At 43.0% G+C, this 25,688-nt stretch overlaps 1 protein-coding gene across 2 annotated transcripts in view; it reads left to right on the top strand.

Annotated features, from left to right (window-relative positions):
- Positions 1-25,239, top strand: part of PHF2 (PHD finger protein 2) — a 193,458-nt gene extending 168,219 nt beyond the window's left edge. Inside the window, exons 18-22 of one of the 2 annotated variants that reach the window (XM_051983873.1) lie at positions 8,565-8,842; positions 13,109-13,204; positions 13,745-13,854; positions 15,523-15,784; positions 20,526-25,239. In XM_051983873.1, the coding sequence (XP_051839833.1) occupies positions 8,565-8,842; positions 13,109-13,204; positions 13,745-13,854; positions 15,523-15,784; positions 20,526-20,614 (835 nt within the window). In that variant the 3' untranslated portion in view covers positions 20,615-25,239. Of the gene's footprint in view, positions 1-8,564; positions 8,843-13,108; positions 13,205-13,744; positions 13,855-15,522; positions 15,785-20,178 lie in introns of both variants that reach the window. The other variant, XM_051983882.1, reaches the window with a different exon arrangement.
- Positions 25,240-25,688: the final 449 nt, after the last annotated feature.

Here is a 25,688-nt window from a genome sequence, read left to right as displayed (position 1 = left end):
ATGACAAAGTGGGTCCATATTTTCTTGCCATACTAATACATGGGATACCTCACTTTAAAAAATTATTCATAGTTTTTTTTATTTTTATGTCATCTTTAATTTCAAATAATATTTACATATATTCATCCCTATACCCAGACTTATTACTAATAACAAAAAAAATAGCAAAAACAAGTTACTCAGCAAAGTTAAGCAACATAACCTCTTAGACCGACGGCACATTTGATGTTCAGCTCCCATAGTCCACAGCCTCTGCATCTCATCTTTGCTTTGGGGCTGAGATTTTTTACTGTCATTATAGTGTTCAGTTTAGTTTTCTTCTTTGTACTTTACCTTTTTGTCACTATATGTATTGTTTTCTCAATTCTGCTTATTTAGCTTTGCATCAGTTAGTAGAAAAAGTCATGCTTTGCATTCTGCATGTTCATTTTTGTGTGGGCACTATTTCTTTATATTCATGTACCAAAATTTGTTTATCCCCAAACAATGGGTCAGCTTTGTTTCTAGTTCTTTATTACTACCAATAATGAAATGCCTTACTTCCAGAGAGATTCGGGTAATGCTTTTTTAGGAAGGAACTGAGGAGGGGCGAGCGGAAGTTTGATGCAGGTCCCTGACTCCTAGGGCACTGCTGGTACATCAGCGTCTCTGGATGGAGAAATAGCAAAAAGCTTGGAAGTGTAAGCATTGCCTCCAGTCCCAAGAAACCACAGCGTTGGGGGAGAATTGAAGTAGAAAGTTTGTAGCCTTGAAAATCCTTGGGGTGAGAATGTCTGATGTGTACATGTTTGAAATGGCCGAGCTCATACCCCAGGGATCTTGTGCTCAGAGATTGTGAGCCGGGTGGCCTGAGTTGGGTTTTTAAAGGTATAGCTGGCTGCAGATAGGAAACAACTCTTGGGGAAACCATCTTTCTTTAATCTGATGGAGCTACTGTCCCAGATCTTTGCATTACTTGGGAACTTAGAGTTATACTTGAAAGTAAACGGAAGCAGCCTTTGCTATAGTCTCAGCCACCAAAGAGCCCCCTCACCATCAGCCAACTCTCACTGGCTACTCCGTGAGCTCCTCCACATAGGATATCACCGGAGAACTCCAGCCAAAGATAAGGAGGCAACAAAAAAGAGCCCCCTCCATGTCTCACGTTCCGCTCATCAGTATGCCAGTAGGCTGCACTGCTGGTACTTCCTGTCGGCTACCTCAAGAGCAGGGGCCAACCCTGACCCTGAGAACCTTGGGACGGTTCTGCATGTTCTGAAACCAAACCCTCGGCACCTGACCAGGAGGAAGGTGGGCACAGAAGATCTGGCAGCACCCCACAGAATCAGAGATCTGACTGTATTGAATGGGCAGTGAGGAAGAGCCTTCCAAAGATCATAACCTTTGGGGATATTCAGCCCCCTACTTATAATGAATTCTGGCCTGCCCTCTAGTCATGAGTACCAGAGCTTGGGGATCCATTCCAACCCCATCATTTTACAGATGAAAAGACCAAGACCCAAAGAAGTGGCTTTGTCCAAGATCAAGTGGATTGCTAGCAGGGATAGGGTTTGAATCCAAGCCCCATTCAGTGCAAGTTCAGTAATTTTTTGAACTATGTTGTGTTGTCTCAGCAGTTATCTCATTTATCCAGAATTCAACAAGTAGAAAACTTGCATAGCTGGAGACTTTTCTGTGGAACTTTTTGGGCAGTCATTGTGAAAATGACTTAAGACATTCTCACAGAATCTTCTGAATTCTTAAGAAACATTATCACTTCTAAGACACTGTAACTGGCAAGTGAGCTTGATTATGTTTGAATGCTTTCCTTGAGTTAATAGGATGGATTCTTCTGTATGTTTCCTGATACTTTTCTGTTCTGGATTAACCAGAACACTCTTATTCTTTGACTACACTGAGATAAGAAAGAGCTGATTTTGTATGTGAGCACCAGGCTCTGAGATCATAGACGCAGACATTTAGAGTTGAGGTCTTGGAAGTCATATCTTCCCATCCTCTCATTTTACAGATGATGAGAGTGAGATCCAGAGCATATCCAGAGGGCTGACACTCATTTCTATCCTTTGACAGTCATTTTAGGAGGGCCACTTGCTAGGTATCCTACTTTCATGTCATTCAAATTCTTGATCCTTCAAAAAGGCTGTAGGTCCAGTTGGAAGAGTGGGTGGCCTGATATAGACAAAATTTGGTTAAGCCATTTGCCCCGGGTGGGTTGAGGGTGTGGACACTTGTAACTCAGAAATGAGTAAGACCCCAGCTTTTATGCAAAGGCACCAGACTCTCTAAGGCTTTGCCTCCCAGTTTTGTTCAATCTCTGTCTCAGCCTTCTGAGCCTCTGTGGTTTCTGAAATCAAAGTCGAAGCATCAGTAAATAGTATGGTCTGAAATCCAGCCCTGCGTGCGGTTGGTAGTTCGGCAGGAATTGGTCGTATCAGTCCTTGTTCTTAAATAAACATTGGAGTTCTGATGGTGTGGGTTAAGGTCTTGATTGGAAATAGCTCTTGCTAAATCAAATGACTGTATTTTATTTCATAAATTACTATTTTGTATGCAGTCTATTCTACACAGACAGCTGTGACATGCTTTATTCTAATGGGAAAGAAATAGGAAACGAGCTCTTGATGGGGTTTTGGATGACAGATGTGGGGAAGGTTTTCTGCTAGGTATCCTGCATTTCCCTTTTTGTTTTGTTTGCTTAACAAAAAACCCACAAAGTGAATAAACTTGAAATCTTTATCTTGGGTATTACACATGTCATTACACGGTAATGCTCTGTAGTTATGTTCATGGTGAATTTGGAGTTTTGCAATTGTAACTTGGAGTCATAAAATATGAGAATTGTGAGGAACATAAAATGTTAAGAGTTAGGAGGGCCTAGACTTCCAGAATTAGGAAGAAGTAGAACATGGAAGTTAAAAGTTAAAAGAGACCTGAAATAGACTGTCAAAGCTGCCTGGAAGGGATCTTGAAATGTGGAACATTAGGAATTGGAAAAGACCTTTGTAAAGACTGTTCGAAATGGAAGAAGACTTAGAATTTTCAAGTTGGGAATGAGGATTACAAAGCACAGATTGTTAGAACTGAAAGATCTCATAGAACTTAGAATTGCTAAAGCTGGAAGAGAGATTTCCAAGGCTATTGATAATTCAACCCTCATGTTCAGTCTCAAACTGAGTCCCAGACAGAGGAGGAGAAACTCAGGGTTTCACACAGCACAGCTGGTGTGCCCCCATGTGCTCCTCTCTGGATCAAACTATTTCTTTGTGAAAATTCCCTCCTCCAACTATTTTCCAGAGTATTTTCATTTTCCTTGGACTGAGAGGACAATACAGGCTCTCTGAGCACCACGACATCCCTCGTCAGCATTCTTAGCTTATGAATTTTGTGTTGGCCAAATTCCTCCATTAAATAGTCATGTACTTTCCAGATCAAACCTCCCCATGGCTGCTGACAGTTCTCATGGCTCTCCATCTTTAGAGTGCTGAAAATGACCAGATGTTCATCATCCAGCCAATAGCTTATCAGAGAGCTAAAGCCCTCACCAGATCTGGGAACTCTGGCTTCTCCTAATCTTGCACAAGTCCCCTGAACAGTGAAGGTCCTTGATGGGAGCAGGAGGCACCTACCACTCCTAGGTTGGTAGTTTTCTCTCTTCCTCATGCTGAGCTTTCTGGGTCTCTACAAACCCAGGCAGCAGCGGCTCAGAAGTGCCAGGGGCAACAGAGCCCAGCTTCTCCTGCTCTATACAAATGAGCAGAGGGCCAGAGTCTGGGAGGTCCTCTCTGGAGATGATACCCTGGAGTTAATAAAAAAGGTCTTGTTCACAGTCTTAACCAAGAGAAAGTAAAGACACAAGCAGAAAAGGAAAGAAGTCATTTATGGACCCTGTAATAAGTCGCAGCAGCTTTCAAATGCCTAATGATGGTTTCCTGTTTCATGTTCTATATTATGTACATTTGAGAGCACAGGGCCAGAAATGAAGGGAAACTGATCTGCAGATAAATACCCTAATGAGAAACACTTTGCATTCAGTCTCTTTAAAATGGTTTTACACACATGCATGCACATGGACACACACACACACACACACACACACACACACACACACACACACACAGCCTTGCTCTCCCCCTTGCTGTGGTTTGCCTTGGGTTTGATCAGCTCTTATCCCTTATTTGCTCAAGCCTGGTTTGCCCTAGGCAATTCCTCTCCTAATGCTCCTATTTGGTGTGTAGGGTCAGTTTTTGATGGTCCATTTCCACTGTTTTGAGGATTCACTGTTTGGGAAAAGAGTTGAAGAAAATGGGGGAAAATATGTTAATTTCTTCTAGATGATTTGCTCTGTGTTTATCACTCGGGGGGAAATAAGTTACGGATTTTGGTATGATAATTGGAGGATTAAAGTATTATTTTCCTCACTAAGCATCTGTGTCCTGCTCATTGATTCAGCAGCTGCTAGCATGGACTGGTTTTTATTCTCATACATACATGTTCCTATATAACTCCTGTCTATACCATACACTTATGGTGCAAATTCTTACCACCATTAGATATTGAACAATTCGATGGTGGTTAAAGTTGTTATTGGGCAGTAGAATGGGAGTTCTGTTAACAAATGAGTTTGGAAAATGTGGCGTGCAGTTAACTCTTTTAAAGTAGTTATTTTTAATGGGCATCAACTCAGGGAAAAAATATACAGATAGTCCCCAAATAAGATTTTAGAAAAGACTTTCCATCTTCTTCCTTGTTCAGGGGCTAGGCTAGATTGGATTGAGCCTCCTTGGAAATGCTGTGAAGTAGAGGCACAACTTGTTAAAACAGAAAGAGAAGAGAAAACAAGAAGTAAAGAATTGTACGAATTCTATTTCAGTCCTTTATTAAGTGCTGACTATGTTCAAGTCATCATGGAGAGACAAATATAAAAATCAAACAGTCCACATCCTCCAGAGACATCTTTTTTGCTAGCAGAGAAAGAATATTACTATGTTAGCAGGGTGGCCATCTTCAATTATGTTAAGAGCTCTCAGATGAAAGCAAGAATAGACTTTTTCTATTTGACCTCCGAGGGCAGAGCCAAGAGCAGTGAGTATATGTTTCACAGGTAGATTTCCCTTTGATATAAAAGAAACCTTCTTTCTAGAGCTGCCTGGTGGCAGAAGTGGTTTAGAAAGGAGTGATTTTCCCCTCCGTGGAGATTCTCAAGTCCAGGCCAGATGAGTATTTGATAGGGATGTTGTAAAATGTATGGACTGAGCAAAAAAAAAAAAAAAAACAACCCACTGAAAGCCTTTTTATCCTTATACCCGCTGTACTGGCTACTACAACACATTGGCTTAGTGATTTAGGATCTCTGAAAGATCTCAAGTGTATAAGCTGTGACCCATGTTGGATTCCTGATTCTTCTTGCTCTAATCAATTTGACTTTAGGCAAGTGATTGTGGAGTCTTGGTTTTCTTCTCTGAGAGAGGTGGACAATAATTCATTATATTGCAAAGGCCAACTCCTTTAAATAACAGGATTGCAAAACCATAGAATACAGAACTGGAAGAAGCCTCAAAGGAAACCTAGCCCTTCTCTCTCATTTAAAGATGAGGACATGAGAACAAAGAGTTGAAGTCATTTGCCAAATACTAAGTAGCAGAAATGACTCAAACCGACCCTTTTGTCTCCAAACCCAGTGTTCTTACCTGAATGTGGCAAGAGAACCAACTCTGCTGTAGTCAATAACTTGAAGAGTTATTAGGAAAGTGGACTTATTCTGCTTGGTCTTCCAGGACAGAACTAGTTGTACTTGGTGGGCATTGTAGAGCACCAGGGCAAGCTTTATAAATGGGGAATCATTAGATGAATGTCACTGTTGTTGAGGGTTTTGAGGAGGGTTCTTGGAATACTTAAATCTGACTTGGCAGCAAGGACAGAAGAGTGGGAAACATGAGGTCACTTTTTTAAAGCACTGCAGTCAGGATCAAGCGTTTCCTAACTTGTAGTGGACACTACTAGTCGCTGGGGATGAGTGGCAAAAGGAGGGTTTATGCAGGAGGTGGCACTAGAGAGCTGAGCTAGTCTAGCATGAGGGGGTGCATTCTAATCATGGAGGGATAGCCACGTGTGACCACAGTGTATCATCAGTCTTGGGAGAAAGGGAATTTGGTAGTATTAGTTATTACTTAATCACTTAGTTAATCACTAGTCTGCTTGCTCCCTTGTTTCGGGTGAGATGCTGGAGAAGCAAGTTTTAGGGAGTCAAAGAAAAGTTCCCTGGGTGGGATTTGCATTCAGATGGAATTGTGAAAAGAAGATTGTGTTAAGCTTTTTTTTTTTTTTTAATTCAAGTTCTATTCCTCATTGGTTTGGGGCCAGGGAACCTTCAGGAAAATGAGGCAGTGACCAGAATAGGATACTGTCCATGAGGAGTGAGTCTTGGAACTTGGATCCTTCTAGGATCAGCTTCTCAGGAGCAGACTTGGGGGGTAGTCAGCTAAATTTGGTCTCTATCTAACCATTGAATTTCTACATGTACTTATAGGCTAAGTCTGAGACAGCTCAAATGCCGCAGTTCACTAAGAAAAAGGGAAAGATTCTAAAAGTTTAGTTCTTTGGGAAAGGAAGTCTTTCTACTCAAAAAAACAGTTACTGAAAACCTATTTTATCCAAGATCTTGATTTAAATTCTACCGAGGAAGGAGAAATGAATAAGACCTCTGACCTTAAGCTTTAATCTCTTAAATCTTGTCTTGAGTTATTGGCATTATGACATCCACAAAACTCTGGAACTCCTGCAGAAATCTGTTTTCTCCTGAGGACCTCCAAGAACACTTGTGTCTAGAAGCAGCTCCGTGGGCAAAGGGTTCTCTCTCCATAAGCCTATAGAGCTGGAGCTGTCAACTTGTCTTTCTACCGTCCACTTTGACAGAGACACTCCCTGGGGCAGCTGCCTCTAAGAAATTTCCTAAAGATGTGATGAAGACTGAGTTAAGGGAGAGTCCCAAAGATCTCTAGAAGCTTTGAAGGAGGTGAGGGGTTGTACATTTTCTCAGATGTAAGTAGGTACGTCGGTCGGGCCTTGGCCAGAGTTTTTCTGGGATGGAGAGAGTCAGGATCCCAGCCTCTTTATGTAAGACAGAAGGATTTGGGCAAGCCACAAATCTGCTTGGGAGACAGAGGGAAATGACTATTGCCTCCTCCTTTTTTCTTCTCTAGCCAAGCTAGAGACAAGCTAGAGATCGTCTCTTGCCAGAAGTATGAGGTAATGAGATGGTATTTGTAAAGCACTTTACAGTTTCTAGCTTGTAGTAGGTGCTTTACAAATACTTATTCTCTTCCCCTTATCTATGGTAAGTGTTTAGCTCTTAGTCATCTTTCCATAAGGGAAGAGTATAAATTCACACTGAAAAAGACAGGAGGGCTCCCTTGTCACCTCGGCCATTTGTCTCACTGTCTGTTTTATTCTCTGTTTAAGTGACTGTCTGTCTTTCTTACTGTCTGTATTGCTTTCTAAGTGGAAGTGAGATTAGTTTGTTCTGCTTGACCACAGAGGGCAGAACTAGGAATCATGAGTAGAAATTGAAGACTGAATTTTAAACTTGATGTCAGGAAAAACTTGCTAACATTTAGAGCCATCCCAAAATGAAATGAGTTCCCTTGGGAGGGAGTGGTTGACTACTCACTGGAGATCTTCACATGAGGAATCTGTGCTATTTGTTAGGGGTGTTGTGGAGATGGAATTCTTATTTGGATATTGGTTGATCTGGGTGGTCTCATATTTTTTCTAACTTCCAAGATTCCATGTCTGCCTCTGTCATTCTCTGTCTCTTATCTCTGTGTATCTCTGTTTCTCTCCCTCCCCCTTTCTGTTAATGTTATTCTGTCTCTCTGTCTCTGTCTCTCTGTGTCTCTCTCTTTCTCTCTCTCTCTCCCTCTCCCTCTATGTCTGTCTGTCCCTCTTTGTCTCTTTCTGTCTCTGTCTTTTTCTTTCCCCTTGTCCTTTCCTCTTCCTCTCTCTTTCTTTTTCTTTCCCTCTCCTTCTTCCCTCCTTTCTCTATCTCCATCTTTCTCTGTTACTCTCAATTTCTCCCCCAGATTCTTTTCTCCTTCTGTGCCTGCCTGTCTCTTTTAGTTTCTCTGTGTCTCTGTCTCTTCCTCTTTTATTTTCTCTTAGTTACCAACCTTGCTGGGCTCCAGACTGTCCCTTTGAGTCCCAGAACTCTCGCCCTCACAGAAGTTCGGGAGTGGCTCTTGCTTGGCTGTCTGGCCTCTTGAGCCTGGGGGGTATGATGTCATGAAAGGTAGGGGAGGGGATTAGTCATGAAACTAAAGCATTTGAGGCTTTCTAATTTGTAGCAGTGAGCTCTTGATTTCATAATTGCGAACCGTTGATTTCATGTATGGTGCACCAACCTTGTCATGAGGAATCCAACCCCAGGCCTTCCCCCGTCTGCCTGCCACCCGACGGCTGCCGCCCGCCAGTCGCCAGCCTGCCTGGGCTACCCAAGGGGCTATTTATTTTTGCAATATTATTTTTGCAATTAGCTGAGAGTGCCTTATCTCTTCCTGTGCCCCCCTCAGCCAGCCACCTGCCTCCCCCAGCACACAGGAAGCTATTCAGGGAATGTTGTCCATGGCAAACCTCCAGTCTTCAGACTCCTGCCTGCAGACGTCGTGGGGCACCAACCAAGCAAAGAGCAATTCCATCTCAGCCCAGAACTCGAAGAAGAATGGGGGAGGGAGCAACAAGAGTGCCGGGAAACGGCTCTTGAAGAAAAGCACAAAGAACAGCATTGACATTGAAGACTATGAGGAAGACCAGGATCACCTGGATGCCTGCTTCAAAGACTCAGATTATGGTGAGTAGCTGCTCTTCTCCCCATCTCCCCTGCTGCCCTAGTCTTCAGCCCTCCTAACCCTAGAGTTGGAGATAGGGGACAGGAGGTGTGCTTTTCGTTTGCTTTTATTGATCCTACACCCTCCGGGCCTTAGAGGGTCCAGCTTAGGAGGAGGGCAGTCAAAGCCTTGGGTTTGGGGCACTTTTGGTCCTGCTTCTCCTCATGGGCACAGAGCTAAGGAAATAGAGCCCAAAATGAAGGCTCCCCTTCTCCCCCCACCCCCCTACCTAAAGCCTCTTCACTAGGCAGTAGAGAGTTCTTTGCCTCCCTCAGGGGAATTTCCATTTAGAAGTGCATTCTCTTGGGGAAGGATTCTAATTCTGGGCTGTTCTGCGGACCTGCCACATACCTGCCCAAGGGAGGGTTTCAGTCACAGATTGTTAAAAGCAGAGAAGGACCTCAGGGATTATGGAGGTTATGCTAGCGGGAGGCAGGCCTGGGAGAGGGCCCAGGTTTTCTCAGTCACCTGCATTTTGCCACCTTTGATGCCTTTGCTGCTTTGTCCTACTCTGTGAAGAGGTACTGCTCCTCGGAGGTGGTTTGTACCTCAAGGAGTGTAGGCTTGGCCCTCCACAGAGCCAGCTGGAGCTCCAGAGCTCTCTCCTCTTCCTCAGTCTGCTTCAGAGTGATTCAGCAGCCTCCTGTGATAACTGGGGGACACTAGGTCGAGAGTCCTGGATTCTGATTTTGCTTCTGATACTCCCTGTGAGATGTAGACCCTTGGTTTCCCTGAGCCACAGTTTCATCTTCTCTAAAACGGTGGTAGGGTGAGGGGATGGTCAAACAAACTGGCTTCTTCCAACTCTAAATCTATAATCTTTTCTCAACTTCTAGGATCCTTAGTTTAGAAAATGAGAGGATTCTCAGCTGGGGAGTGATCCGAGAGGTTAGAGCAGGAAGGGATAAGGAAACTGAGGCACAGAAAGCTTAGATAAATTTCACATCAAGAGCAGAAGCAGGATTGGAATCCAGATCTTTGTCCTTCCAAGTCCACGGTCCTTTCCTTCATCTCTTCCTTTTGTCCGTGATTCCTGTGGCCAGCTCAGAAAAAGCCATTCTGAGACAATGGCTCATCAAAGAATCACTTTTGAGTTTTACAGAGCATTTTCCCTACAACCAGCCTGTGAGATATGATGGTGATTATGATGATTTATTATTTTGTCTGGACTGACATAGGGATAAGGAACTCCCAAGTGAGGAAACTCACTCTTCCTATTCAGATCACTCCCCCCAGGCCCTGTCCCTTAGAATCTTAGCCATTCTGGTCACTGAAAGGTGAAGTCTGGGGTTATCAGAGATGACCCCTGAGCCCAAGTTTTCTGCCTTTGGGGCCAGTTCTCCATTTATAAAGCACACACTTTAATCAGACTCTCTCACTGGATCCCCGACTTGGCAAAGTAGATGCTATTCTTATCTACTTGTAACTGAGGAGGGAACCGAGGCTCCAACTAGTAAGGTAACTTTCTCAGAGTCACACAGCTACAAGTATCCAGGCAGGATTACAATGTAGGTCTTCCTTACCGAAAGTCCTTTGCTGCCTCTTGTTATTATAGAATTATATTAGCCTTAGTTAGTTTTACAAATTTAAAAAAATGGTCACTTATACCTTCTATGTTATTATTGTTGTTGCTCAGTCACATCTGACTCGGTGACCCCTTGGACTTTGCCCATGAGATTTCCTAGATTCTGGAGTGATTTGCAGATTCTTTCCCCGATGTATCCCCCTTCTACAGAAGATGAGAAACTGAGGCAGATGGAGTGATGTGACTTGTCCAGGGTCACACAGCTCTGTCTGTGGCAGGTCTGATGTTCTATCCCCGGAGCCATCTGTCTGCCCCTCTGGGATTATTATGCACTGTATACTATAACCCACTAAGCCAGGCTTGACTTTGAAGCCAGAATATCCCTCAGTATCCCATTTTACAAATGAGAAATTGAATCCTAGAGGAAGGGAACAACTTTCCCTTGTGAAGAATCTGGGTTTTTATATTTCTGATTGACCAAGTCACAAGCAAGAGCTTGTCTCCTTGGGGAGATAACACACAAACAACTATGATCTCCTGACAGATACTCTATGAAGAAACATTTTCCACAGCAGGCCTCTATTTGACAAAGAGTGTTTCTGAATTAGTAAAAACATTAATAAACATGCTGTGCCTCAGGAGTTTTGCCTTATCAGTGGAGCCCATGGGGCTCAGGTCACTGCCAAAGAAAACTTGGAGCTCCCAGCTACTTTCTTCCTAATCCCCCAACCAAAAGCCTCCTCCTTTCCCACCCCACCTCAGGCAATCTCTATTCAACATGCAAGACCCCCTTCCAGCAGGACCAAGGCAGGTCAGGCTCCTAAGTGGAGGAAGGGACCACGTGTGGATCATTTACCTTTTGCTCGGGAGTCCTGTATACATTCCTGAGCCGTGTAATAAAAACCCCACGTCCCAAATTATGGCTGTCGGCTACCCCGGGCTTGAAATCCATAGTGACTGTCTGGAGTTAATATCTGATTTCACTGTTCGCTACATAGAAATACATTAATGTGAAAATTAGAATCCTCAGAAGGTTAATGCAAACAAGACTTATTTCCATTTTAGAAACTCTGTATATTCGAAAGATGACTTTCTGAAGAGTTTGTGGTGACTTGGCAATTACAGCACCTATAGGCCCATTGGACCGGCTAATGACATTGAAACTCTTCTGAAAGCATTATAGGGACCGGCTTTGTAGATGACACTGTGGAAATGGATCAGGGTGGGCTTTAGGTGCAGAAATTCATGTTAGTGGTATAGTTACGCCACTGATTTTAATGGTCTTCCTTTCCTGTGTTCAGGCTTGGTTAACAAAAGCTGGATTTATTGTCCAGGTGGTCGGCAGATTTGGGTTCAGTGGCTGAATTATACAGTTTCTCTAGGACCATATTATTGGTTTGACAGATATAATCTGAAAACAAAATGAATTGCACATTTTTTAAGATATATGAAGTAGATGGGGGCTAGGACCTTGGAAAAAGACACAACAACTTGAGTGGAGGGGCTGAGCCCATAGCTTTCATTCTCCGCTGTGTAGTTTCTTGAAAGCATAAGACTTATTTCCTTGCTCTGTGCCTCATGGGCATTCAGAGAACTATAGGATTTCAGAATTGGAAAAGCCCTTACTGGTCATCAAATCCAACTTGTGCTTGAAAAGTAATATCCATGACAGCATACTTGAAATGTAGCTAGCTTGCCCACACTTAACTGTCCACAGTTTGCCCTCTCATCCCTCTGCTCCTCAGTCAACTCCAGGGGCTTCCTGCTGCCTCCAGGATCAAATACACAATGTTCTGTTTAGAATTTAATGGCTTCCTCCTATCTTCCCGCTCTTCTTACACTTTGCTCCCTGACCTCATACTCTTCAGTTCAGTGATACTCCATGTTCATGAGTAAGCCACTCCATTCTTGAAACACTCTCCTTCCTTATCTCCACCTATTGCCTTCCTTTAAGTCCCAATTAAAATCCTCTCTTCCACAGGAAGCCTCTCTCAATCCCTTTTTAATTTTACTATCTCCTTTTAAAAATTATTTCCCATTTCCCCCATATGTAGCTTGCATGTACACGTTTATGAACTCCCATTATTTTGTGAACTTCTTTAAGTGTACCTCAATGAAGATCCTTGTCACCCCCTTAGTGGAAGTATAGTTACTGGTTAAGCAGCCATAACTAAAGAAGTCACCAAGCATTCAAGTAGGTTTAAGAACAATTGGAAGCCCTCATTTCACGGTAAATGGGGCTGGTTTCCAAGCATTTCTGAGAAATCAGTGCCAGTGGTGAGAACTTAGTACATTAGCCTCACATGGAATTGAGAAAGAAATGACTAAGAGAGAAGGATATAGACATACATGCACATTGTGGGAACATGTAAATTGGAAAGGCATAAATAAATAACTTATACTAGGATCTAGATATACACATACATTGTGGGAATATGTAAATTAGGAAGGCATAAATAAATGACTTATACTACTGTAAAATGCTGCTGGGAACATAATTTGTATTTATATAATGCTGTATGGTTGTTTGCAATGACTGAAAGGGCTGGACCTGCATTCCCAAGTTTCCAAGGAAAGAAACTGGTCTAGAGTAGAAGCCCTTAGATGTAGAGAGATGTGCTGTCTAGCCAGTCTCAAGGCTGATCATGGCAGGGAAGGATGCTTGGATTTTCACTAAGTCTTTGTTTCTTTTGCTTTCATTTAGTCTATCCCTCCCTGGAATCTGATGAAGATAATCCTATATTCAAGTCTCGGTCAAAAAAGAGAAAAAGCTCAGACGATGCTCCATACAGCCCGACAGGTAACAGTGGACATTTGGCCTCCTGAGTCACTAGAAATGGGATGGGTGGGGCATTTTTTTTCTTTCCCTTCATCCCAAGTTCTTCCCTGCCTCCCCCAGAGTTCATTTGGAACAGCTTTACCTGGCTGACTGGCCTTTCTGATAGGGACAAGGAGGGAAAGTCAGTCAGGGGTCTGCCTGTATGGCCAGTGTGGTGGCCATGTGAACTTTCACAACTGATCTTTTTAGTCAAGTGTTGGGTGGAGAACAGGGGGCTCTGGTGAGGGCAAGGGCAGCTATCCGATCAGTTAGAAATGATTGCAGCGAGGGTGGGAAATAACAAAGGACTGGAAGTCCAGGAGCTGTCTCTGAGTTTGATGACTTCAGAGCTGCATTGTTTCCCTTCAAGCACTGAGAGCTCTTCCCTACGAAAGTGTTTGGATTGGGGATGCTGAAGCACAGGGGGAATAGGAGATTTCCTGCTCTGTTCTCAGCAATGTGGGCTCAGCCTTCATGGATCCAATGAATAGCTGGAACATTGACACATTTTTTTCTCTTTAGCAAGGGTTGGGCCTTCAGTGCCTCGGCAAGATAGACCTGTTCGAGAAGGGACGAGGGTGGCTTCCATTGAGACTGGGCTGGCAGCGGCCGCAGCCAAGCTGTCCCAACAGGTGAGGCGTCTGAGTTCCTCCCAGAGCCACCCGGAAAAGCCGCCTCTGTAGGTTGTGGGGGATGGCGTGGGGTGGATGATGTGACTCGGCACTCGTGAAAGGTTTATTTTTCCTCTCCCTCTTCCCACCCCATGTGCTGCCTGAGACACCCAAAGCCCATTGAATATTCAGTGCAGACTCTGATGGGGCACAACCTCACTGTGAGTTTCCTTATCACAGCTCTGGTAGGAAGGGAAAGTGAGGGACTTTCTGTAATAAGGTCTTGGAGGAAAAATGTCAGCATGTTTGTGGAATGTTGACTACCTTGCACTAAAAATCGATCGATTCTTCAGGACTCCAGTTGCAAACATATCCTCTCTCACAAGGAAGCTCTCAGATATCATCACTCAACTCGTTTTGAGTGGCCCCTGGTGGTGTCTGTTCTACATTTTGAGAGACTGAACTTGGGTTGCGTCCAACTCATGGCTCCCTCAGTCGCTGCATCAACTCAATTGTCATCCTGTTACTGTCATTTCCTGGTGGATTTTGAGATTCAGAAAATGACTAAAAATTCACTCTTTCCTAGTCGCACTCTTTGACCAAGGTATCGATCTATCTTTCTGTACCTGAGACGTGCATTGGTTTATACTAGTCACCTCAGCAAGAAAAGAGATAGGACAGAGGAAGAGAGCTTGAGAACTCCACTAGTGAATACCGTTATCTAAGATCTCATTGAATAAGTACTGGCTTTCCTGGAACCATTGGTCTTCTTGACCTGAAATGAAGTGCAACCTCTGTAGGCTGAAGAGCCTAGATTTTTAGGAAAGGATTTATGAAGTAGTGGGGAATACACACACACACACAATTTAGAATTTGAGGACCTGAGTTTGACTTGTACACATTTGGGAATATGATCAAGTTTTATGATGAAAGATTGGCTGGAATAAGACTATTAATTATTTTCCCTAAAACTGAATTCTCTGCTCAAAGACAAAATAGCCTAGTGGTTAACGAGAGAGAAATGCTTGACTTACTAAGATCTGGGGGGAAGAGGGGAAGAACCCTCTTTGTTTTCCATTTTGAATTCTTGGATTATTCATGAATTCCAGCAGACCTTTCTTTTAAAAAAAAAAAATTTGTTGTTTAGATCAGTCTTTATTAATTTTTTTAGTGTTTAACATTTACTTTTATAAGATTTTGATTTCCATTTTTTCCTTCCTCCCTTTCCCTTGTCCCTCCCCAAGATAAGTATTCTGATATAGGTTATACATGTAGAATCATATTAAACATATTACTACATTAATCATGTTGTGAAAGAAGACTCAAAACAAAAGGGAAAAACCACAAGAAAGAAAAAAATAAAACAAAAAATGAAAGAAGTGCAGTAAACCATTCCCATTGTTCATTCCCTGTATCATCCCCACTGTTTCAGTGCCACTTTTCAGTAATGAAATTCTGTGTCCCAAGTCTGGGACTACAATGCATAGGAAGCCTTGATAATTGTCTCATCATTGTCAAGTAGAGTGATCCCTCCACTGAGTCCTAAGGGTCCCTTCCAAGTGTTGTTGAGCCTATTCCCCACCAATAAATCAACCTTGTCACATCACAACCTTATACATCACTGGGGGAGTGGAATTTTTTTAATAGGTCTAGAGATTGGCTTACAATGACCATGTGCTTTGTTCAAAGGAGGAGCAAAAAGGCAGGAAGAAGAAAAATACCAAAAAGAAATTGTCACCGAACAACACTAATAAGGTCTCCCAGGAGAGCAGCTCGCCTGAACCTAAGCTGGAGTCCCATAGCAGCAGCCTCACTGACCACGAGTATACAGCAGGAGCCAGCACCTTTGGAGGGGCCCAGGTCACTCGAGGCTCCCAGCCCATGGCACCTGGAGTCTTCCTCACCCAGAGGAGGCCGTCCTCGTCGTCCCAGAATAATGCAGCTGCCAAAGGTATGATCTCTCATGGGCTGTTGCTACCTTGAAAGAATTCTTCTCTTTCTCTCTTCACAGGTAACAGAGCAGAGCTCTGCATTCTCCTAGGGAAGATGGAGAGTTCGGTGCTAGAGTTTGTGATCTCCTGGAGGCAGGCCATTCCCTTGTGACCTACTCCTTTTTTTTTCCCCCTGTGATAGCACATCAACTAGGAGGTACTAACTTAGGTGGTCCAGTACTAACCCCTCCCCAAAATAAGCTTCTGCTCCAACTGCTGAGCTTCCTCTCCACAGCTGCCACAGTTAGGACTGTAGATAATCAATGAAGATGCAGCTTGACCAGGTTTTTCCTGGGGTTTACCATTATCTTAAGCAAAGCCATTTTTGGCTTCAAGGTGGGCCAAATGCCTAGGACCCCAGGAGCAAGAGAAGAGAGAGCAGGGAGACGTTTGAGCCAGGAGCCATCAGCTTTTTTCTCATTGTAAAGATAAGCTCTTGGTTTTTACTTCAAGCAAAGGACTTCCAGCTGATTTTTGGTCCTTAACTCATCATCCTGCATTTTCTTTCCCCTGCCACATTCCTCATTGAGGAGGTGATATTTATATTTGTTTGGTATTGAAAGATTTCATATTGTCAAGGATTTTATATTTAATCTGAAATAGGAATTTCTATGTTCATTCATTCATTCAATAAGTTCATTTATTCTTTAAATGCCTAATACTTTAAATGCAAGACATTGTGCTAGATGCTAGAAGGAGGTATATGGAGTAAGGCATGATCTTCACTCTTAAGGAATTCATATTCTAGCTTGGGGTAGGGGAAAATAAAATAAAGATCTAAGACAACATAGAATGGGAGATGTACAATGGGGAATGAGGAAAATCTCCTAATAGCTTCAAGGTTTGCAAAATGCCTTGCATATATTATCTACTGGTCCTCAACCTTGTCAGGTGGGTTCAGTTATTATCCCCATTTTACAGATTAGGAAATTGAGGCTGAGAGCAGTTTTATGATTTTGCCGAGGGTCTGAGGTGGGATTCTAAATTAAGTTTCATAAGGGCAGAGACTATGTCTCATCCAAAAGCATCTTTTGGTGCTGAGGAAAATGCTTTGCCTTCAGTAGGTGTGTAATGAATGCTTGTCAAGTTGAATATTTTACAAATTTGAGAATTTTTTTATTTGTGACTTAAATTATGGTAGTTAGATTCTAGAAGTTTTAAACATGCAACCAAAGTGGCAAAAAGCTCAGTGTCTCAGGCTTCCGACCAATTGTTTGTTGTTATCATCCAATGATTTTATGCTGGTTTTCACCCAGGACCTCTGTAAGGGAACAACTTGAGTTTTGATAATAGACATTAAGAAAGGTGAGAGAAAGAGATGGCATAGTGGGGAAAAATGGAGGAGAAGGGGAGGTTTAGCCTCTGGTAGTTTATGATATTTTTAAAAGAGGCAAATAATAATAAAAGTAGCTCAGAATAGGGATTTAATTTTTTAAAATTCTCCCTACTCTTAGCTTCCAGGCCATTTAGACTTCAGTACACATCTCAACAATGTCATTCACTTTCTCTTATCTCTAAGTGAGGGTGTGGGGACTGAATGACACTGAAGGCTGCTTTTAGCCTTAATACTCTGGTTTTACATTAAAAAAAAAAAGTTTATATCAATCATTTTTGGACATATACCATCCCATAAGCTTTCTGACAAACTTTCCGTGACTGTAGAAAAAGGAAAAAAAAAATCAAAACTATCAATACTCACTGCCTAGCACAGTGTCTGGCATATAGTAGGTGCTTAATAAGTATTAATTGAGTGACTATTTCTAAAAAAAAAAAAAAAAAATGTGCCATTCTGCCCTCACAGTCCTTCAACTAATTGTTTCCACCTTCAGATCTGAACAAACCTCACCGAAACCTCTGAGGACATACAATATCCTCAGCTATTCCTCTCCCCTCCTCCCTTTCAAATAGGGGTTCAATCTGGCTTCTGAGGCTTCAATGGCAGGAAAACAGGCAAACCCATTTTGGAAATATTTTCAGCCCAAAGGGTTAAAGTGCAAAGATTTTGCCCATTAGTCAGTCCTGAGTTGTATCTGTGAGCATGTATTAATTATTTATAGTGTGTTAGACAACTTTGAACACCAAGCAATCAAGATCTGAGGTTATTGGTTCCTTCCCTTTGGCAATCTATAAAATGGAAGGGGTTGAATTAGTCACTTTCTCAAGTTCCTCCAGCACTAAGTCTTTGCACTTCCATTTCTCCTGCCGTGGAGGAATACCTCCAATAGACACTCAGTAAATGTTCGTTGATGATTATGAGACAGAGTTGGCTCTGTGGATTTGTTTTGAAAGAAGGCTGAATCCAAATTTTTTAAAGGGATACCGGGCCCAAGAATATTCAAGCTAGTGTTACTTGTATGTAGAGGGAGCCCCTGGACTTGATTGTAGGTTAGGATGTTGCCTACTGCCTTGCAAAGTCAAGAAAGGCAACGGGTGCCCCCTTACTTCTCAGACGGTGGGAGTGTTTACTATCAGTTGACTTGGCAAACCACAGCATAAACAAACAGCACCTGCAGCTTAATCTGAGAGTACATGTCAGCTGCTGCTTTTTTTGTGGGGAGGATAGAAAAGGGGAATACCGGACCCAGAGAGCAAAGGGGAATATTTTCTTTGTTGTTCTTTTAGATGCCCCGGTGGGTAAGTGGTCCTAGATGGACTGCTGCCGGGCCTGCGCTGGCCTGTGGCCAAACTCACCAGAAGCCACTGGCCGGGAGCCGCCGAGTGATTGCTTTTTATGGAGGTCCCCTTGTTGAGGCAGCCGTACAGAGTAGGGACTGTACCCAGATGTGAAAGAATAATATAGGGAGGCAGCCCATCACGGACACCTCTGGGTCTAGCCTGCCAGAAAGTCCTTAGGGATTGATGTTAAAGTTGGAGCATAGTTCATGGTCTTCCCTCGGAGCCAAAGGCTGAAGGCCTGGAAGGATCCCCTGACAGCAGTGTGCTGGTAAATGTTTAACAACCCACCTTTAAAAAAAATTGTAAAACATAGTTTTAGGTTTAGTTCCATTATTAAGATGGATTAAGGTGGATAGAGCAGGAAACCTGGAGTCAGGAAAACCTGAATTCAACACTTACTAAGTCACTTAACCCCTGCTTGCCTGAGCTCCTCGTCTGTAAAATGGGCACACACTGGACTAGGGAATGCAAATCCCTCTGGTATCGTTGCTAAGAAAATGCATATCCATGGGGATGGCTTAGAGTGTTTGACAGAGAGAATAAAAATCACCATTACTTTCTTAAGTCCAGGCAATCAACAGACACTAAATTAAGTGCTGACTTGTGGCAGTTGATGGTTTCTGAAGTACATGTGCATTGAGGCCAGAACACTCCTGGCTGAGTCTCAGAAGTCACAGCCCAGAAGGGACCCTAGACACCCTCTGTTCCACCCTCTCCCTTACAAGTGTTGATAAAAAGGCCCTGAAGTGAAGTGATTTTCCCATATCTGTGCCCAAGGCCCCACTGGCCTGAGGCAATGATGTAGCGTTTAGCTTTGGAGTCTGCCAGGGCTCCCTGGGAATCCCACTTTAGATACTAGTTCTATGGCCCCAGGCAAGTCTGTCTCAGCCTGAGTTTCCTCATCTGTAATATGAGAGGTTTGGATGTGACCTCTAGTGTGTCTTCTAGCTCAAAACCTGTAATCCTACAGGTCTCCAATCAATCAGCAAACATTTATTCAGTGCCTACTGCGTACACAGCCTGGATTTGGTCTCTGGGGTATTACAAGGAGTACCATTACTCCAAGAAGGTTAAGACTGGGAGACGGAATTTGTTTTACTACCCTACCTTTATCTCTTTCTGTTTCAAAGCGAGCCCCTTGTGTTCAAGGTTCTGCTCATTTGCAGAGACACATCATTGTGCAGTCCAGAGGGGGCTGGATTGGTTGTCCGAGGGTTTGGGTTGGCATTTATTATGACTTAACCTATTGAGCAAGCCTCTTAAATTCTCTGGATCACAGTTTTCTCCTTTTTAAATGTAGACCTATGAATCTGTATTCCTTTTCAGCCTTTCCCTGAAGGGGATCTTGTTACCTTTATCCACTTTCCTAGTTGGCCCCTGCCCCTGCCCCTGAGGGCACTGTAGTTGCCCTGCGCTGGGTCTTCTGTGGCTTTGAAGTCTCTCCCTTCAGACTCTTGTAACTGCTTCTCTTCCTGCGTTGTGATCTTTTTGGCCACTGTTGCCCACGGCTGGTTAGCACAGTGTACTGAACTCTTGATCATTGCTGGGGTATTGACTGTCACTTGGGCCCTTATTCTGGCAAATCTTGCTTTTGAGCTCTTGTCAACATTATCACCTACTTTGTTTAATTGCAGTCTTTATTTAACATCGACACTATCTCTGTTTACTCTCATTCTAGCCTGTCTATAGTGTTGTGAAATTCCTGAACTGCAGAAGGCCGGTATCCAAATTCAATGACAAAAGCCCATTCCAAAGCTAAATTCAAATGAGCCGGGCATCTGTGCCTCTGGACAATGCAATGGAGAGAGGGCTGTAAGTGCATTTGAACCTCCAGAGTGCCTCTGTCCAGGGTTCCCATGAAGCAACAGGCAGGCCGGCTCTGTGTGGACCAGTGGATCTCTAACCTCCTTCTTGGAAGGTGGAGGCTTTTTCAGGAGAGCCTTCCAGACAGCAAGTTGGTTGGCTCCGTGGTCCTGAAGCGTGGGAAAGGCTGACAGTCTTTATTGCATCTTTTTCTTTCCCCAGGAAAACGCACGAAAAAAGGCATGGCGACAGCCAAACAGAGGCTGGGGAAGATTTTGAAAATACACCGGAATGGGAAGCTCCTTCTTTAATATTGGAGAGACCAGGACTTTTCTCCCCAGCCCAGGACTTCTTCCTGAGCCAACACTAAATCTTCAGCTCTTGGAGGACTGCCGTAGTTACTGCGCTTCATCCTAGGGAGGACCCCAGTTAACTTTTTGTCACCACTCAAAATAGTTGTTTTTAACTTTCAGCAGTCAGAGTGTACAGAGCACTGCTATAAATATTTTTTAATATAGACGTCCGTTCTCAAGTTGCTGAGAGTGACCATTTCGCAAAAAGTTAACCCAAGAATTTGAGGACCATTCCAGTCTTAGGAGAGTATCCCTTGAACGTGTTCCCAAGTGCAAGGTGGTTTTGCTTGAAGAGATGCTGTCAGTCTGGAGCACACTCCCTTTGAAAAAGGAAGTGTGGACCAACGCCAGAGGCATCTGGGTACGGAGCTTGAAAAGGAGGTCGGAGTTGGTAAAATGCTGGCGCTTGCCAGAGGTTAACAAAAGAAAACAAACAGAAAAAGAGAGAAGGGACGCTCCGTTCTTTTTTTTTCCCTTTCTTTTTTCTCCCCAAGTCATTTTCAGACACATGCCGAAAGCACTCAACTTGATTTCTGAGTTCAGTTCTTTTCTTCCCTGTTAGGAGGTTTGACTGCAGGGGGGAACGAAGGGTATTAACTGCACAGAAGCACTTGGAATTAGGAGACCACCTTGGAGACCAGAGCGATGTCTGTCTCTGCACAGGCTTAGGGACGGGTTTGGGGGCAGCGGGGAGACCCTTGGGCGCTGGTACTCCTCAGCCCAGCCGTAGCTGCGGGATGGAGACTGGGCTGGGCGAATGGCAAATGTGGATACGGGGGAGGGGTCCCCCGGGAGCGTAGGTTCTTAGCTAAGGCTTGGTGTTCTCCAGAGCTTGAGAGACGAGCTCCCTAGAAACTGAGGCCGCGCAAGGTACAAGGACGAGCGGGGGAGCATCCCCCGATGAGCCCCGCCCAGCTCGATGGGTGTGATTGGCTGCGGGGAAGACGGCCCCTGCGGGCGCGCCTCCCCGCCGGTGTCCGTGGAGCCCCTCAAAGCACTTGTTACCAGAGAAAGCGGGCTGAAGTCTGAGGAGGGGGCTGCACTAGCAGGCCAGCGGGGGTCTGGCGGCCCGACCGGTCCGGTCAGGGCCGACGTTGGGCTGATTGACAATTTGACTGGATATTTTTGTCTTTTTAACTCTTAGCGTTTGGTGTAGAGTGCTTTTATCTTCCATTAAGCGGCTTGTCTGCACATAAACACTGAGGGGGGTGGGGTGGTATTTGTTTCTCAGGCAATCCCGTCTTTTAATTTTAGATGTGTTTTCCTAAGGCATATTTTTCATAGAATGTAGCTTGTAAATAGCTTTTTAAAATGACTTCTTTTTATAAGAGTAAAAGTATCTTTAGAAATTCCTTTCTATAGAATACTTCATTAACATTTATACGAGTTTTTTGCCGAGTATGATAAACTGTTGTATTTTCGTTTGATTCTTTAAAAAAAAAATTCCTTTTTTTGTTTTTGGTTTTTTTTTTGTTTTTTTTATTTTCCGTTTTTTTTTTTCCCCCTTTGGAATTAGGTATTGCCTGAAAAACAAGTCACGTCGGTGCAGTCTTATACAGAATCAAATAGTACAAAAAGAAATCTATTTAAGACACATTTTGAAGATGACTCTTCAACTTTAATACCAGCTCTTTGTTTTCATTCTTGTATGATGAGGGGGGGATACAGTTATTTTACTAGCACCTTGTGAAGTGTTTCTGTGTTTTGTGATGATGTAATTTATTAATGTTTGTAGCTTTTTATATTTGTATATTTCTTATGAGCTTTGTTTATATACCCATTACCTGGATGAAATGTCCATGAGAAAACAGCTACAGGAAACAACTGAGGCCTTATTAACTAACCCACATCCTGTTCGAGTGGGACATGGGCTAGAAAGACTGGGAAAGATAGAAGAGTTAGTCTAATGGGGCCCCAGACTTAATCCAAACAGGTGTTTTTAAAGCTTCCTTTGACACTGTTCTTTGTCCAGCATTTATATTAATCTAATCCAGGCATCAAGCTATTTTTTTTTAATTATTTTTTTTCGCAACATGTACATTTCTAACAAAGTTTATTGTGGCTATTACAGTGTTTTATTTACTGATTCATATCAAATGCTCTTGTATCAAGTCCATGGAATCTAAGTAAACTTAGATCAAAGTTTAAAAAAGTAAAATATTTCAGGTTTTGTACAGAACGGTGTTTCTGCAGTTTTCTGCCTTATTGATCTGATTGAAGTAACAGTAGCAAGAATGGTCATAATATTTGTACTAATAACAATCATAGCTTGGCATTTGACCACCCTGTACTTTAAAGGCTGCAAAGTGTTTTTTATCCATAATCTCTCAGAATTCTAAGTATGTGGTTTTTGCTCCATTCTTAATAGTCACATCTATCCTGAATTTAACAGAGAATCTTTAGGAAAGTGAGGGGAAATGACCACTTTTCCTCCTTAGACCTGTTTCTTCTGTCAAGTGAAAGTCATCCTGTAAAACCACACTGTGCCTGACCATTGCTCTCTGGACACCCTCAGGAGTTTGTTGGAGAGGAACAATCTGTGAAAGGTCCTGGACATCCCCAATTGTCATTGTAGTACCATTGCTTTAGTTGCTGGTTAAAAAAGGATAGCCAAGGAGAGTGTGACTTGGTGTGTGTGTGTTGAGGAGAAATTAAAAACAACTGCACAAAATACAACACCTTCTATCTTGGAAAACATGATGAGGTTTTAATTTTTTTTTTTTTTTTATTAATGCCATTCTAAAACCTAGTGAAGTTTCGGCTAAGGAAAGGGATTATACCACCAGCCTAGGGTAGGAATGATTATAACACAGTTGATGAGAGATTGAAACAATTCCTGAACTGAGACTAATTTACATCATTAAATCAAATTTTGTGAAGCTTACAAAGGAAACACACCTTGTTGCATGAACCTCCATTTTGCAGTCCTTAACCTAGGAGGCAAAACAAGGAATGTTACCATTTCTCACCCAATATTGCCTGTAAGTAGGTTAGGACTTTGGTAACATTTGAATTTAAATAGGATCATTGGCCTTTCCTGGTTTCAGCGACTTTCCTGACTGTTATCTAAGGGGTAGAAATGCTGAATTTTTGCCAAAGGGCAATGTGGGGGAGTGCATGGGCCATTTGGTCCCTGAGAAAAGACTAATTTTGAATCCAGACACTTGTATGGCCCTGAGTTGAGTAAACTCTTCTGAATCTGTTCATCTGTAAAGTGGGGGCTAAGAACACAGGTAGTCTTAACTCAGGATGATGATTAATAGCCCAAAGAGCTGATTTATGTAAAGAACTTTGAAAGCTTTCTACATCAATGGTAGCTATAAAGGGCTTACATCAATGGTAGCTATAATTGGGTACAGGAAACCTCTGGCTGTAAAAACATAGAAAGCCTTAGGTCTACCAACTCCAAGTTTCCAAGGTGGTCTTTGTTGGAAACTCAGACCTTTAAGCCTCTCTAATTTCATGCATTCAAAGGATCTTGGTATTAAAAGTACAAGGGACTTTATTTAGATAGAGATCACCTAGTCTAACCCTTTTATAGATGGAAAAACTGAGGCCTAAAGATGTGAGACTCAGATTCATCTGGGTAGGAATTGGAGCCAGGATTCAGTCCATCTGACTTGGAATACATTGCTCTTTCTGCTATGCTGCCAAGGGAACTAGGAGTAAACAAGTGACTCCGGCAGTAGGATTGTACAACTGTACCAAGTTTGCCCTCCTCGGCCGCTGGCCGGCACCATGGACTCCTGGGCCTTGGAGAGGAGGCGTCTGGAATCCCAAAGCCAACAATTCCTGGGAGCTGACATATTTTTCCAGCACCTTTGGATTTATTACTTTCCTCATAATCTTGTGGGGGGTGGGAAGTAAGGTTTGCAAAGGTAAGATGGTTAGTGCCCCAATTCCTGGTCTTCCAGCTCCCAAGACCAGTGCATTGTCCATACCACTCATCCTGCTTGAAGCTGAATTTTCATCTGGAGGAGCCATGGGCCTGAGTTGGAAGTTGGGTTGATTAGGAGAAAGGTAGGCTGAGGGATATTGAAAATAGCCTGTGAGACTTTATTGGGTCTTAGGAAATCCTAAATCTGTAAAGATGCAAGGGGAAGAGTAGAGGATAAGGGGAGGAGTGGGAATTTTACCTGGCATATGGAAGCTTTGAAGGCAGATGTCACATCCAATGAGGATTCCAATTGTCTCCTTTAATGAAAGTTGGGGCCTCCTACAGAAGCAAAAGGACTGGACTTGGAAGGCAGAAGACCTTATTTTGAATCTGGGTTTTCTTACTGAATAATGTCACTTTAGGCAAATCCCCATTTCCTCAGTTTTCCCATTTGAAAGGTTTAGATCCTTAAGGTCACTTCCCAGCTGTGACATTGATGAATATTGAATTAATGGAATTTTCACAAAGTTCAAATGTATACTAGTGAAGGCCCTAAATCTGAAGGGAAGAACTTTGGCCACTTCAGTGTGGCAGGCAGGAACCCATTTTTGGTGGTCTGATGCCAAGTTGCTACTCTGGTAAAACTGTCGTGATGACCTTAAAGGAAGACTGTCGTGGCCTTTTAATAAATTGGGCTTTTCAAGTATCACATTTTTCCTCAGACTGTACCCCTTATTCCACTGCTCATCCCCCTTACCCTTCATCTACACAAAATATAATACTGATGTGCTGTGGGATTCCTTTGGGATGGATGGTTCTGGGCATTCATTTTATGAATTTGATCAGTGTCTCCAAAGTTATTAATGAGCATATTAATATTCAGCAGGATGGTGCAGTAGAATGCTTTTCAGCTTAGGAGATCTGGCTTCTTTTGCCTTCTTGACCATTAACTAACTTGTGACCTTGGACTTTTTGCTCTGAAAGCCCTCTAGCATGTTCCCTTAATTTAACTACCCTGGGCCTCATTTCCTCATTCATGAAATGTCTAAGATTCCTTTTAAATTCTAAAACTTCACAGATTTGAATATCTTCTGGGTAGAAGGCAGAACCTTAGGGAGTTCTACCCCTAATGTCTACAAATTGTCTGATTTGAAA

This window comes from Antechinus flavipes, chromosome 1 (genome assembly GCF_016432865.1).
Source record: "Antechinus flavipes isolate AdamAnt ecotype Samford, QLD, Australia chromosome 1, AdamAnt_v2, whole genome shotgun sequence".
NCBI lineage: Eukaryota > Metazoa > Chordata > Mammalia > Dasyuromorphia > Dasyuridae > Antechinus > Antechinus flavipes.
The sequence above is the reverse complement of the archived record's forward strand: the minus strand, read 5'-3'. Positions and strand labels throughout refer to the sequence as shown.